At 47.4% G+C, this 15,875-nt stretch overlaps 1 protein-coding gene across 1 annotated transcript; it reads right to left on the bottom strand.

Moving 5' to 3' along the window:
* Positions 1-2,167: 2,167 nt before the first annotated feature.
* Positions 2,168-15,115, bottom strand: GPHB5 (glycoprotein hormone subunit beta 5). The gene is made up of 2 exons (XM_002719552.5): positions 14,912-15,115; positions 2,168-8,833 (listed from the first exon to the last, which is right to left on the bottom strand). Exons 1-2 carry the CDS (start codon positions 15,113-15,115, stop codon positions 8,645-8,647), a joined length of 393 nt encoding a protein of 130 aa, XP_002719598.1. The 3' UTR covers positions 2,168-8,644.
* Between the last annotated feature and the right edge of the window lie 760 nt (positions 15,116-15,875).

The following is a 15,875-nucleotide window of genomic DNA, read 5'->3' as shown; positions in this document are numbered from 1 at the left end:
GAAGGCAAGAGCCAGGTACTTATCCTGGTCTCCCATGGGGTGCAGGGCCCAAGCACTTGGGCCATCCTCCACTGCACTCCCTGGGCACAGCAGAGAGCTGGCCTGGAAGAGGGGCAAGCGGGACAGAATCCGGCGCCCCCATTGGGACTAGAACCCGGTGTGCTGGCACCGCAAGGCGGAGGATTAGCCTAGTGAGCCGCGGCACCAGCCTTTGTTGTATTTTTTTGGCAGGTGCTCCAAGCCCGCCTCCACAGGTGGCTGTCTTGGCTGAACAGGATCTGATTGATGTTACAGGGATGTGATGTCTGGAGTGCTATGTAGAGAGGGCTCCAGGGCCCAAACCTGAGTCTCACCCTGAAGCAACCTTGGCACCCTTAGCCTCCCAGTGGCTGCACACTGCTGCCTCCCAGGTCTGCATTAGCAGGAAGCTGTATCAGGAATGGAGCTGGGATTTGGACCGAGGCACTCTGAAGTGGGACGCAGGCATCCCAACCAGTTGCTTAATCAATGTGTCAAACAGACTCATCCTACAGTTTTTTTTAACAGGCAGAGTTAGACAGTGAGAGACAGAGAAAGGTCTTCCTTTTCGTTGGTTCACCCCCCTTAATGGCCACTACAGCTGGCACGCTGCGCCGATCTGAAGCCAGGAGCCAGGTGCTTCCTCCTGGTCTCCCATGGGGTGCAGGGCCCAAACACCTGGTCCATCCTCCACTGCCTTCCTGGGCCACAGCAGAGAGCTGGCCTGGAAGAGGGGCAACCGAGACAGAATCCAGCACTCCAACCGGGACTAGAACCCGGTGTGCCGGCGCCACAGGCGGAGGATTAGCCAAGTGAGCCACGGCGCCGGCCTCATCCTACAATTTTTTATAGATGTTTATTTGAAAGGTAGAATGACAGAGAAGAGAAGGCACAGAGAGAGAGAGAGAGATCTTTCATCTGCCAATTCACTCCCCAAAAGGCCACATGGTGGGACTGGGCCCAGGTTGAAGCCAGGAACCTGGAATTCCGTCTGGGTCTCCCACATGGCTGGCAGGGGCCCAGCACTCGGACCATCCTCTGCGGCTTTACCAGGTGCATTAGCAGGGAACTAGGTTTGAAGCAGAGCAGCTGTGAAGCAAAATCATTGCTGTGACTGGGGATGCCAGCATCACACGTGGCGGCCTAACCTTCTGAGCCACAATGCACGCAATTTTTTAAGCCAGTTTTTAAGCAATCAGAGAGTTTTCTCCTAGAAGAACCACAAGCAGGAAAGTTAATGAATTCTTCACCCCTCACCTGGCTTCAGTTGTGTCTTCACTCTGAGCACACAGTACTCACCAGCAGAGCACACTCGGCAGAATTGTGTCCCAGCAGAGACAGCTCCCGTTACGACCGAACCTGCATATAACTGATCAATCAGAATCTGCATTTTTTAAAGATTTATTTATTTATTTGAAAGTCAGAGTTACACAGAGAGAGGAGAGGCAGTGAGAGAGAGAGAGAGAGGTCTTCCATCCAATGGTTCACTCCCCAATTGGCTGCAACGGCCAGAACTGTGCCGATCTGAAGCCAGGAGCCAGGAGCCAGGAGCTTCTACTGGGTCTCCCATGCGGGTGCAGGGGCCCAAGGACTTGGGCCATCTTCTACTGCTTTCCCAGGCCATAGAAAGAACTGGATCAGAAGTGGAGCAGTCAGGACTTGAACTGGCGCCCATATGGGATGCTGGCGCTTCAGGCCAGAGCGTTAACCCACTGTGCCACAGTGCCGGCCCCCAGAATCTGCATTTTAACAAGACCCCCAAGTGATGTTAAATTTGGGGAAAGGCCGGCGCTGTGGCTCACTAGGCTAATCCTCCACTTTGCGGCGCTGGCACAGCGGGTTCTAGTCCCGGCCGGGGCGCCGGATTCTGTCCCGCTTGCCCCTCTTCCAGGCCAGCTCTCTGCTGTGGCCCGGGAGTGCAGTGGAGGATGGCCCAAGTCCTTGGTCCCTGCACCCGCATGGGAGACCAGGAGAAGCACCTGGTTCCTGCCTTCGGATCAGCGCAATGCGCCAGCCGCAGCGCGCCAGTCGCGGCGGCCATTGGAGGGTGAACCAATGGCAAAAAGGAAGGCCTTTCTCTCTGTCTCTCTCTCTCACACTGTCCACTCTGCCTGTCAAAAAAAAAAGGGGGGGAGGGGGGGAACTGGTCTAAGAGATAACCAAATTCACCATAGACTTAATATCTGAACATACAGGGATACTGCAAAAAGTTCATGGAAAAACCAGCATTATTGGGGCAGACATTTGGCCTAGCAGTTAGTGTACCAATTAGGACATTGGCATGTTCAAGTTCAATCCCAGGGTCCATTCCCAATGCCAGCTTTCTGCTCATGCAGACCCGGGGAGCAAGCAATGAAGTCAAGGAATTGGATTCCCACCTCCCATGTGGGAGACCTGGATTGCATTCCAGCTCTTCGTTGAGCTCCAGCCCAGCCCCAGACATTCAGGGCCTTTGGGGGGGTGAACCAAAGATGGGAAAGCTCGCTCACTCTCTCTCTCTCTCTTTCTCCAATTAGTTATTTTTTTGAAACATGAATTTATTTTAATGCAAAAAAGTCGATTATCCATGCACAAATTTTTCCCAATATGCATTTTTTATCAACTTTTTGAAGATACCTTGTATGCATGGACTTCCACAGAAGTTTTGCATCAAAATAACTGACTTTTTCTTTCTATTTTCCACGTACTTTTTGAAGGATCGCTATCTGGTTGCCTGATGAAAAAAACATCAGATGGCACCTGTCCCTCGGATGCCACCCGTGGGCTAACATTCGTGTCCCCCTCACTTCCTGACGGAGTAGAATAGGATCCTTTTCTTTTTTATATGTGCTACCCAGCCTCAGTAGAGAAAACTGCATGTTTTGCAATCAAAAGCAGAAGAGCCGCATCCAGTCTGAAAGTTCTAAATCTAAAGTATCTCTGCTTTGGAAGCCTTCCTGGTGTTTCTCCAGATTGCTTCCTTGACAACATAAGAAAGATTCATATCACACAAAGCGATGGGTTTGTAAAATGAAAATAAATTTCCGAAGCACGGGGCCAGCACTGTAAAGCAGGTAAAGCCGTCACCTGCAGTGCCAGCATCCCATATGGACACTGGTTCGAGTCTTGGCTGCTGCACTTCCAACCCAGCTCTCTGCTGTGGCCTGGGAAAGCAGTGGAAGATGGCCCAGGTCCTTGGGCCCCTGCACCCACATGGGAGATCCAGAGGAAGCTCCTGACTCCTGGCTCCTGGCTTTGGATTGGTTCAGCTCCTTCTCTCTCTATGTAACCCTGAATTTCAAATTAATAAATAAATCTTTTTAAAAATTTTGAAAGCCTAAAACTTCCAACGAAGCTTGCATCTTCAGTGCTTAGGACCTGGTGCTCCCACTAGCAGGAGGACTGAGTGCACCAGACTCATTCCATGCACTCATATATTCACCCCCAAATGGCCACTATGGCCAGCGCGCTGCACTGATCCAAAGCCAGGAGCCAGGTGCTTCCTCCTGGTATCCCATGCGGGTTCAGGGCCCAAGCACCTGGGCCATCCTCCACTGCCCTCCCGAGCCACAGCAGAGAGCTGGATTGGAAGAGGAGCAATCGGGACAGAATCCGGTGCCCCAACAGGGACTAGAACCCGGGGTGCTGGCACCGCAGGTGGAGGATTAGCCAAGTAAGCTGTGGCACCAGCCATCTGGTATGATTTTTTTAAAAGATTTTATTTATTTATTTGAGAGGTAGAGTTACAGAGAGAGAGAGACAGAAAGGTCTTCCATCTGCAGGTTCACTTCTCAAATGACCATGTTTGGAACTGGGCCAATCTGAAGTCAGGAGCCAGGAGCTTCTTCTGAGTCTACTACATGAGTGCAGGGGCCCAAGTGTTTGGGCCATCTTCTACTGCTTTCCCAGGCAATAACAGAAAGCTGGATCGGAAGAGGAGCAGCTGGGACTCAAACCAGTGCCCATATGGGATGCCAGCACCACAGGCAGAGAATTAACCTACTGCACTACAGCGCCAGCCCCTCTGATATGATTTTATTACTTAAAATATAATTAATGTAGAGAATTCACTGGGCACTGAAGAAGAATTTGGTGCGTTTGGAGTAGCTCATTTACTTCCTATCCAGTGGAAGATCCAATTAATGAATCAAATAAAGCCAGAAGTGTTATGAGTTCTGACAACTGATGATCTTCCTTCAAACACAGAATTAACCAAAAAAAAAAAAAAATCCAGGAAATTCCCCTTCTCCATACCTATCATTAACTACAAAATAAAATATTTCTAAGAGGAAGGAGTTTTGGAGGAGCCTCTTGATCCTGCCCTAAAAGTCAGTGTGGCATTTCTCGCTTCCAGTTTTCACACTGACTAGGAAACAAGTTCAGGGCACACCCTCATCAGCATAGCCATCTCCTTGAATCTTCCTTTGAGGCTCTGCTTCTTTTCTCCTTCATCTCTGGTGTTGTGAGCTTTGAGGTGAACCTCAGAAAAATGTTATCTTCCTAAAGGCTATACAAGGAACCAGAGGAAGATTCCAGTGACCATACATCAACCAAACCTTGCATTGAGCCATCTCCAGGCAAGACTGCAAAACTACTGATCAGTGTTGAAAGATTGTCTGACATCAAGAAATTCAAAGATTTCCCCAAGTGTTGTGTAACGGTTGGGTTGTGTGATGTTGTGTTGTGTGATGGCTGAGTGCATGTTCTCAATTCTGATGTGGGGAAGAATTCAAGGATGAGATATAAGCCAAGGTTAGCAGAAAAATACCATTTATTTGCATGCAAAGTGAAAATAAATAGATGGAGTGTGGACATACATGAGAGTGAGCTGCGCCCAGTGAGGTTTAGAGTCTTCCTTTTATATGATCAGGAGAGATAGAGGGTGGTGTTTGGGGAGGAGTTTAACTGAATATAGGGGGCAGGTTTGCATACCACCCTGCTTTGAAAGTTTTGGAACGGTTGTGGTGTCAGTGTATGATGGGAGTAGGAATGTCAACAATGGTAATTTTATTATGATGATATTACAATTAGCTTCTAGTCATGGCAAGGATGCAGTCAACAACCAAGTTGGTTATTTTTGGCGAAAGAAAAGCAGGGTTTAAGTCAAGTAGGTGGAGTCTTAAAGAGAGGTTGGTGACCTCAGTAAATCCTTGCTAGCCACTGCCTTGCCTGTATCAGGAGTAAGAATGACTTGGAATAAGCCTTCCAAAAAGACAACATGCTCTTGTGCAAAATGTCTGGTTCTGGGCCACAGAAACCTGGCTGCATACAGCTCACTAGCTGTGTGACTTTGGACAAGTCCCCTGATCTCTCAGACTATCAATTTCATCATCCATAAAACGGTAATGGTAAAATGGCAATGCTTCATAGCACGGTAAACAAAGAAAGTATTTGTCTCTATTTCCCAAACATAGTGCTTTGCACAAAATTAGTTTATAAATACTGTTTATAAATTGTGGACGGAAGGAAGAGAGAAAGAAGAAAAGCTGAAAGATTCAAGTTTATCACTTGTATAAATCCTGTATAAATTCCTTTTTTCAATAATAGCTTTCTAATTATTATATATTATATATATATATTTGTTGTAGAAATGTTTTGACTGTTGAATTGAATGCATGAACAATTAGTCAGCACTGCAAGCCCTGTCAATTACAGCCATCTGGTTGCCATTATAGATTTGCTGCCTATTACAGCAATAATGTATATCCTGTCTCTTACAGCTACGTGTCCCCACCTGGTCTCAGAACCCCATCAGATCTGCTGACCCAGGAAGCCCAGTTCCCTGTCGTCACCCTCAGCCTACAAGCACAGCCATTATCAAGCTTCCATGTTGTAGGTGTCTCTGCAGGGAATCTGTTGTTGCTTTAGTGAAGGAAGTGTGTGTTGAACCTGCCAGGTGAATTCATCCAGGTAGGGGGTTCTCAGGTCTTTGTAACAAGACTGTTCCAGCAGGTCCACTTCTCTGAGACTTTCGATCATCAGTCTTCTGCCAGAACAGGTCTGGCATCTTCTCTCTATCAATACAAGCCATCATTGTCTCCATGCCTGAAAAAGCCATCCCAACAGCACACTGGGACCAGAGCCCAGGTGCCTTTATGATGATGTTAAATCCTGAGTAATGGGAGACTGCTCCCATCTGGATAAACTCTTCTTATCCAATCTTATATTCTGACATCCTCCGCCTCTCAGTGGCCCAGTCTGACACTCTCAAGATCCATTGCAGGTCCGTCCATTCTACCAGTCCTCCCGGTGCACACTGTCAGGAGTGGAAGCTTCTTCAAGGTGACCTCCAATGTAGGCATCTGATGGTCCCCAGCCCAGGTCTCTGTGTTCCCCAATGAATTAGGACCTAGAATCCGTGTGGGAGATACATACTCATCATAGTGATAGATTTCATCTTTTTAATAATTCAGCTGCTCTTCAAATTAGATCTTCGGTCTGGTTTTCAGCACGTTGGAAGAGAGTAGCTTCAAATGCAGCTCAAAGAGCAGACCCTGAGGGCTTCGACTGCACTTAACAACCAAATAATCTCATAGTCACTGTCATGACCATTGTCCTGGTAGACACCATCCCATGTTCATTCCATACTGCCCTAGGGGGATCCTAGTAATAGGATTGCTACAGCACGTCTGATTGCTCTCCCAGCCAACATTACTGCACAGTGCATTTTAGCTGAGCTTCCCTAAAGAGAACCACCCTGGAGTTTATCCATTTGCCTCCTTAGACTCACTCTTTGCCTTTCAGCATGCTACCCAAGCAAGCATTCACCACCTGAATCTATTGGTTCTCTTGCTCTCCGCCTCCCATCTGCTTCCTATTTGATTCAATAGAGGACTAAGGGATGGACAGAGAACGAGGTGGAGGTACCTGCTCCCCCACTTCCCTCACTGCCTGTCTTAGTTTTGTCAAGATGACTTGCTCCTGGCAAGGGGTGCCTCTCTTGTTGGGCATCTCTCTCCTACCATTCCTTTTGGTAACTTATAATCCTTCCCCTTTCTCATTCCCTCAGCCTAAAATCGCCCACTGCTTTGGAACCAGAAGTGTTTCAGCTCCACTTTGTTATTTCCTTAACTCCACCCACACTTGGATTACCAACCTCTTCATTTTAACACTCTCGGCAGCATCTCACCATGGTGCACCATTCGCTTCCTGTCAAGACTCTTCCTGACCCTCCAGTCATCTTTTCTGTAATTCTGGCAAGCCCTTGTGGCCTCAGAGAGTCCCGGGGAAAAGTCTTAGAGGTAGGACAAGTGCCCTCCTTCCTAATCACCACCCACACTGATCGGGAGAGAACCCTGGGCACTCAATTCCTGTTTTACACAGAGCTGCTAAGGGTTGGCGTAGATTCCACTCTTGCCCTCTGTTCCCAAATGCTGGCCTCAGCGTCCCAGTGCTTAACCACCAGTCCCAACATGGTTTGTTGCTTTTCTTGGGGGCTCGTTCAGTCCTCATTCAAGGAGGGCTCCTGTCTCTCAGATTGCACCACCTTTGGGACACAACGTCCCAAACTACAGCTTAAGTAAAAATAACCTTCTTGTGTTTTCTTGCTGTTGTAACAACTGTATTAGAGACCAAAAATACTTTTTGAAAGCTTTCATGAATTCAAAAGACAGAGAACATGCTTTATTGGCATCAGTGCAGATTTTCTTGGCATAATATGAAAAATGAACAAGACAAAACAACCCCTAAAAGGCCAGAATTAAAGACATTTGCTAACATTAGAGTTTTTAGGGAAAAAAAATCACAGAATCAGCTGCTGTACGATTTTAGAGAGGACAAGAGTCAGATAATCGTAGATTTTTTCTCTCTGAGTTGGCAGTGCAGGTTTACCCCTACAAACATGGGATGTTTTCGAGTTTAATAAGTTACAATTTCAATTTAAAATATGCTCCATGGGAAAGAACACTTGTAATTTACTCTTTGCTATAGCTTTGGGAAAATATCACACTCTGAAAAAAACCATGATTTTAGTTTTAAGTGATAACTTTCAGGAAAGCATTTTTTCTTTGTTTTCTTATAAGGAAGAATGTTTCTTAAGTATCTGAAGGGAACTTAGGGAACTTTGCTTGGGAAAAGAATTACATAAATCCAAACAGCTTTAACTCTGAGTTGTTATCTATCAATCTGAGCAATCTCTATTTCTTGTGAAGATAATTGCTCCATTAAAAGGAGAAGAGACCATTTTGTCCAGGAAACTTGGATTTCCTATGCATGCGTTTTGTTCATTTCTAGCTCTTGAATCACAAATCCAGATGGAAATCAGGGGTTGAACAGAATATGCGAGTTTAAAGACTTTCTAGCCCTGTTTCCCATTCACACCCAGTGAAATAAATCCAAATTGGGGAAGGACTGAGATACACAAATCATGTTCCAAGGCTCAAGGCAAAGACAAATCAATTTGCAGGTGCACGAATCTGAGAATTTAGTTTGGTTAAGGCACAAATATTGTTTCACATTTTCAGTATAAGAATGCAGACTAGGCCTTGTGCCTGATTTGGCCTTAGGGAGACAGGTAACCTCCACAGGAATGGTCAGAAGTAAACAGTCCTTGGATCAATCAGGGGGTGGGGGCGGGGGTTGCACTGCTTGTGTACGCGGGTCTACGACGCTCAAGACCACCGGCCGTGTTCTACCGCCCACGCAAGCTTCACATGGTCTCGCACTCCGTGGTGGCAGTGGAGCAGGCTCCGCAGTCACAGCGAACAGCCACGGGGTAGGTGTAGAACGGGTCGATTCCAGGGGCGCAGCCGGGTAGCTTGACAGTCACGTGTCTGGTCTCGTTGTAGGTGCACACTCGGTGATGGGCTTCAATGTATGGGGGCTCCAGAATGGGTTTCTGTCCCCCGCAGGTAGAAAACAAGGCACCCATTAGAATATGCTGTCCTGCCTCATGCCCTGGGTGCCATTTGCCAGCATCAGAAATTAACTTGCTTTTCATTGGTTCCTTTATGGTTGCCTCCTCCCAGACCACTGAAAGCAGGAGTCCGATTTTGCTCATGAGCTCCCAGAAGGGCCCAGGACACATGAGAAGTGCACAATAAATATTTAGCGAATGAAAAACCTCAATCATTGCAAATTCCCCCTAACCAGCCACCCCTCTTCCACCATTACCCCTACAGTCTACAAGGTACTTCAAAAAGTTCATGGAATTTTGAATGAATGATAGGTTTTGTTTTGATGCAAAAAAAAACTATTTTGAAATGCATGTCTGCATTTTCACATTATGCATTATGCATTTTCACAATATGCATCTTTCTATGAACTTTTTGAAGACACGACAAACACAATGGACCCAAGTAATTCTTTTAAATCACAAGTCAAAGAGTGGACATTTGGCCTAGTGGCTAAGATGCCCACATCTCACATCCAAGTGCCTGGGTTCAATCCCCAGCTCTGGTTCCTGACTCCAGCTTCCTGGTAATGTATACCGTGGGAGGCAGCAGTGATGGCTCAGGTAGTCGGGTTCCTGTCCATGCACATGGAAGATCTGGACTGAGCTCCCAGCTCGGGCTCCACGCTAGCCCAGTCCTGGCTACTGCAGGTACTTGGTAAGAGAACCAGAGCATGAGAGAGCGCTAAGCACTGTGATTCAGCATAAAAGTCAGAGACTGCCATAGGGGCCAGCACTGTGGCATAGTGGATAAAAGCCACAGCCTGCAGCGCCAGCATCCCATAGGGCCATGAGTTCGAGTCCCAGCTGCTCCATCTCCCATCCAGCTCCCCGCTAATGCGCTTGGGAAAGCAGTGGAAGATAACCCAAGTCCTTGGGACCCTGCACCCTTGTAGGAAACTCAGAAGAAGCTCCTGGGACCTGGCTTCGGATCAGCTCAGCTTTGGCCATTGCGGCCATTTGGGGAGTAAACCAGAGAAAGACGCTTTTCTCTCTCTCTATCTCACTCTCATTATTTCTCTCTCTCTCTCTCTCTGCCTTTCAAATAAATAAATTAATTTAAAAAAAAGAGCATGATCACCTTCCAAACCCTACGTCATCTTGCCTGCACCTGCTGGAAGACCTGTGGCGATTGTAGTGATTCCTGTCCTGCCAAGCTGCAGCCGCAGTGTTCTCTTCACTGGTCCTCAAACTCACCAGGAACAGTCCCACTGGAGGGACTTTGCACCTGCTGCTCCCTCTGCCTGAGCATTCTTCTCCCATGATTCACTCCTCCCCCAGTCTCGGGCTTTTTGTTCAAATGTCCCCCTCGCAGGGAAACCCTTCCTGACCGTCCTGTTTAGAACTGGGACCTCTTACTTCCACGCCCTAGAACTCCGCTTCCTGCTCTGTGCTGCTCCATAGCACTTGCCAGTGCCCCCTGACATTGTCCAGACTTCCCTCACCCACTCCAGCGAGGAAGCTCTGTCAGGCCCGGAACCTTCACCTCTCTGCTCACAGCGGTGCCTCCAGGACATGGAAGGACACCCAGGAGGGTCTCAGTTAACTACAAAGATACTTAAGAAACCTTGCGGATGGATGGGGTGGAAAGATAAATTTATTTTGGTCCAAAAAGATTTTAAAATCCATGCACAGTTTTTTCATAATATGCATTTTCATGAGACTTTGGAAGACCCCCCCATGCATGGATTTTGTAAATTTTTGCACCATAATAAAGTTATCTTTTAATTCCATTTTCCTTGGACTTGTGAAGTACCCCCATGTCTGCCATTGAATCAGTGAGAGAAGATAAGTTCCCAGATGCTCTGAGTGCTGGTCTGAGCATTGAAGGATTCACTTCCTCTTTGACCTTTTATAAATCTTAAATTCAAAGGTAATTGCGATAAACAAAGCACATAGTTCAGAAAAAGACATAGTCATATGTCATAGTTAAAACTTTCAAACCCTGAGATCAAAACTATGCAAACATGAGTCCCTATTCTACTGCTTGCTAGAGCCCTTTGAAAAATCCACCGAACATTTTTAGAGCCTCAATTTTCTCATCTGTAAAATAAGACATCTACCTCGTAGCATTGTTGTGAAGATGAAATATGATGACATATATGCAATGTACAATGCCCAGTAAAAAGTAAGTGTTCAATTAGTGCAGTCTGTTGTTCTTGCTGGGGAAATCACCCTGAGGAAGCAATCAAGAAGAGGAAGAATCATGGGGCTGGCGCTGGGGCATAATAGGCTAAGCCTCTGCCTGCAGTGCTGGCATCCCATATGGGAGCTGGTTCAAGTCCCAGCTGCTCCACTTCCAATCCAGCTCTCTGCTATCGCCTGGGAAAGCAGTAGATGATGGCCCAAGTGCATGGGCCAACGTACCCACATGGGAGACCCGGAAGAAGCTCCTGGATCCTGACTCTGGATCGACCCAGTTCCGGCTGTTGTGGCCAACTGGGGAGTGAACCAGAAGATAGAAGATCTCTCTCTCTCTCTCTCTCTCTCTCTCTCTCTCTGTCTATAACTCTGACTCTCAAATAAGTAAATAAATCTCATAAAAAAAAAGTGTGTCTCTAAAAAAAAAAAAAAAAAAAACCAAAGAGGAAGAAGAATCTTTCCACAGTGCCTTCACTTGTTCTGGGAAGCGAGAGGAAGAAGGGAAAGGAAAAGAGAAAGATGACATTTGATGTCAACTGATGAAGTTCTTGCATTTAACGAGAAATTCACAGAAAAAATTGTCATCACTCTTTCTCCCCTACCTTCCACTTATCCTCAGTACCCTGGAAAATCAGGCAGATCAGAGACCCCGTTAAATGTAAATTTCATATAAATGATATTTTAGTGTAAATCTGTCCCATGAAATACAAGGAGACTTCGGAAATTTCAAGGATAATTGAAGTAAAAGAAAAATTTATTTGCATACAGAGAACAAAATTTCATGCATTGATTTTTTTCATAATACACATATTCAATGAACTTTATGAAGAGTTCTCCTATTTGGGACAGACTCATCCTAAAAAAAATTATTTGCTGTTTATCTGAAATTTTCATTTATCTGAGCTTCTTGATTTTTTTATTTTGTCTTATTTCAATCTAGGACATTTTTTGTGAAGCAGGGAGAGCTGGGTTGTTTTCTGTTTGTTTGTCTTGCTAATGTGACCACTGTAAGCCCACATCACGAGGAAGAGCTGTTTTCAGAGATAATTCCCCTGTCTCGAGCAAATCCAGACCCTCGTCTCTCAGGAACATCATTTTCAGATATACTCCCCTATCCCATTACCCAAAAAAAGTGCTTCCTATCACAGCAGCTTTCAGGTGGCTGGGAAATGACCTCATTCCTGTATTCATTTTCCACAGTAACCTTCCTTCTCATAGCCCAGGAAATGCAGAAATAGAAGCTGCGTAGAACAGGAGAAATTTTGTTTTCTCATGATCTTCATGCTTCCATTTCTCCCCTAAGAGCACGGCCCCCAGTGGGCCATGGGTGACTGCGGTCCCACCAAAGCACCCACTGGTTGATAAAAGGAACAGAAATGGGCTGAGTTCAGAGGAAACAGGATATGAGGATGTGGCCAGAAAGAGCTCTCAGAAGCCCCCAGTACAAGACGGCAGCAGTAGGAGGCACTGCCAGGCCAGGCCCTGGGTACAAGGAGGCTGCAAACGTTCCGGAGAACATCTGTTGTCGACTGACAGACATTGCTGAGTGTTCATATGGCTTTTGGGTCTCCAGACCCGGACATCAAACAACAACAATAAAAGCTAATTTGGTGCAGCATTGCATTCACTTGGAGATTTCATCACCATAACCCGATTCCAATCATGGGGCCATAAAATGATCTAAGTGACAGCAGGCTGCTCTCAGGGTCCCTGTAGATTAGGATAATTTTCCTAAGAAGTATCCTCTTTGGATGTTGCTCATGGATTCCAAAGCTGGCTTCCATTCAGCTACATCACTCCATTTACTCTTTTTTTTTTTTTTTTTTTTTTTTTTTTTTTTTTTTTTTGACAGGCAGAGTGGACAGTGAGAGAGAGAGACAGAGAGAAAGGTCTTCCTTTGCCATTGGTTCACCCTCCAATGGCCGCCATGGCCGACGCGCTGCGGCCAGCGCACCGCGCTGATCCGTAGCCAGGAGCCAGGTGCTTCTCCTGGTCTCCCATGGGGTGCAGGGCCCAAGCACTTGGGCCATCCTCCACTGCACTCCCTGGTCACAGCAGAGAGCTGGCCTGCAAGAGGGGCAACTGGGACAGAATCCGGCACCCCGACTGGGACTAGAACCTGGTGTGCCAGCGCCACAAGGCAGAGGATTAGCCTAGTGAGCCGAGGCGCCAGCCTTCCATTTACTCTTTTCATTTTTGTATGCACTTATTTCAGAGGCGGAGACAGACAGACAGAGCTGATTTCACTCCCCTCAAATGCCTGCAGTGGCCAAGGGGCAAAAGCTAGGAACTGGGAACTCAATTCAGGTCTCCCTTCCAGAGTCAGCATTGGCAGGAAGCTGGAGTCAGGAGCCTGAGCTGGAGATCAAACCCACACATGCCTACATCTTAACCACTAGGCCAAACAGCTGCCCTCCATCCCTGCCAACCCAGCACATGGTTGTTGAATGCCTTGTTGGCACACAGGCACTTCGGTAAAACTTGTGAGAATTTCAAGAGTGAACCTCTGCCTTCAAAAAAGTTAAAAGCAGGAGTCAGCGCTGTGGCATAGTGGGTAAAGCCGCCGCCTGCAGTGCCAGCATCCCATATGGGTGCCGGTTCAAGTCCCAGCTGTTCCACTTCCAATCCAGCTCTCTGCTGTGGCCTGGGAAAGCAATAGAAGATGGCCCAAGTCCTTGGGCCCCTGCACCCATGTGGGAGACCCAGAAGAAGCTCCTGGCTCCTGGCTTCCAGTCAGCCCAGCTCCAGCCATTGCATCTATTTGGGGAGTGAACCAGCAGTTGGAAGACTTTCTCTCACTTTGCCTCTGCCTGTCTGTAACTCTGCCTTTCAAATAAACAAACAAACAAACAAACAGCATGTGAGTGGTGGGAGAGGCAGTAGAAAAGGCAGAACACAGTCAGTGTCTTACCTGAGAGCCAGAGAGGGTTTGCAGAAGGAGGTGGCCCTGGAGACAGGTGTCAAGGAATAATAATAATGACAGAAGGAAATGAGAAGGGACAGGAGAAAAGGGTCAAAGCAGGATCTCGGGAGGATGACCTAATAAAACCTTTCAAAGTCAGTCTGCTGAGGCCGGAGCTAATAACACGCATCTCTGGGAAAGCACGTGGCCGCCATATTGCAGAAGTTCTTGAAAGTTGGTCCTTAACTCATCACAGGTGTGGTGATGCCAGCTGTCAGCACTTCATCAGGCACGAACATGGGCCTCAGTGAGAAGAGCCAGCAGCTACGTGTCCCTCCTCCTCCTTCACCCCTCCACCCCTCATCTCCCAGAGGGTGTCTAACGTTGTTTGAGATTTTTATCTCTATTTAAAATGAAATGCCTCTAAAGGGGCCAGGTCTAATGGAACATTCAGGAGCTTCTATTGCTCTGTTAGAGATAATCCTTCAGGGCCCCAGGGAACCGAGGGGGACAGGACAGTGGGGAGGCACTGAGGAATGGCCTGGGACCTACCGTGACTCAACCAAGCGCCATGCAGGACATCCCTGCCAGCTGACCTTATGACAGATGAGGGAGTACCGAGAGGATTTCCGGTGCCAGGCTTAAGTCAAGAATTCACTGCCAACCTCGCACTGACTCTCCAGGTGACTTGGATCCCTCCATGTGGGGTTAAACAGGTGCAGTAGAAGCAGAGTGACCTCCTAGAGATGATTCGCAAGCACCATGTAAATCAAAGCATTAAAGTCTCAACAAAGCTTGGTTAGAGGGGTCACATTGCGTCTTTCCGACCGCTTCTGGAAGGCGCCATAGCATCGTGTTTTGTTTTGTTTGTAACCCACAGGAAAGGGTAGATGTCCCAGCTCTACTTCATGTCGCTAAAAAATTCAACATGTGAGAATCAGGCCCCAGCACTGACATCTGCCCCAGGCTTAGCAACTCACCTCCCAGGTCTCACAGCGGCCCCAGCAGGCATCCGTGGTGATCCGAAGGCCCCTGCAGCCCGGCTTCTTGGCCAGGAAGGTGAACTCCCTCACGGCACAGCCCACAAAGGTGCGCAGGTTGCTGCTGGACGAGCTGAGGACGCAGCCACAGCCAGCCAGGAGGAGGAGGACCATGGGGCCAAGGAAGAGGAATGCCAGCTTCATGCTATTCCACCAGCGGGGAAGGAAGCAGAGTTTGGTGAATCCAGGGTAGCCAACAGTGTGTGGTTGCTATCAAAGTGACCCTGCTCTTCTCATTCCAGGACAGAGAGCCAAAAGATGGTCAATGCACACAACTCCAACACAGATGGCCAGTTTCCTGTCACCGCTCCAGGGTGGACCCCAGGGGCCACACTGGTGACTGAACCCTCCCAGTGCATTCCCACATTGAGACCCAACTTCTGGCGTTGAAATTTGTCCCAATGATCTCTTCCAGGAGGATATAAAATAGGAGGAACAGCAAACGTAATTTAACACATAAATACACCTTGATTATTTTTCATTCGGGTCCAGGGCATTTCAATGCTGTGCTACAATGGTTTGTTCAAAGTCTTATTTTCTCTTTTTAAATTTTTTTATTATTTATTTGAAAGAGTTACAGAGAGAGAGAGAGAGAGAGAGAGAGAGAGAGAGGTCTTCCATCCAATAGCTCACTTCCCAATTGGCCAAAATGGCTGGAGCTGCGCCGATCCAAAGCCAGGAGCCAGGACCTTCTTTCGGGTCTCCCACATGGGTGCAGGGGCGCAAGGACTTGGGCCATCTTCTACTGCTTCCCCAGACTATAGCAGAGAGCTGGATCAGAAGTGGAGTAGCCAGGATTCGAACCGGCGCCCATGTGGGATGCTGACACTGCAGGCAGCAGCTTTACTCACTTTGCCATAGCACTGACCCCTTGAAGTCTTATTTTCAATATCATGGATAGGGA

This window comes from Oryctolagus cuniculus, chromosome 20, assembly GCF_051225735.1.
Source record: "Oryctolagus cuniculus isolate XC-2025 breed Fujian yellow rabbit chromosome 20, ASM5122573v1, whole genome shotgun sequence".
NCBI classification, from domain to species: Eukaryota; Metazoa; Chordata; class Mammalia; order Lagomorpha; family Leporidae; genus Oryctolagus; species Oryctolagus cuniculus.
Note: the sequence above shows the minus strand (reverse complement) of the source record. Positions and strands in the feature narration are given on the sequence as shown.

Bases quoted from the DNA above. Each gene is read 5' to 3' on its own strand.
- GPHB5 (XM_002719552.5), bottom strand. From the start codon at position 15,115: ATGAAGCTGGCATTCCTCTTCCTTGGCCCCATGGTCCTCCTCCTCCTG. The intron at 8,834-14,911 runs GTGAGTTGCTAA...TGCGGGGGACAG, and splicing joins GCCGCTGTGAGACCTGGGAG to AAACCCATTCTGGAGCCCCC.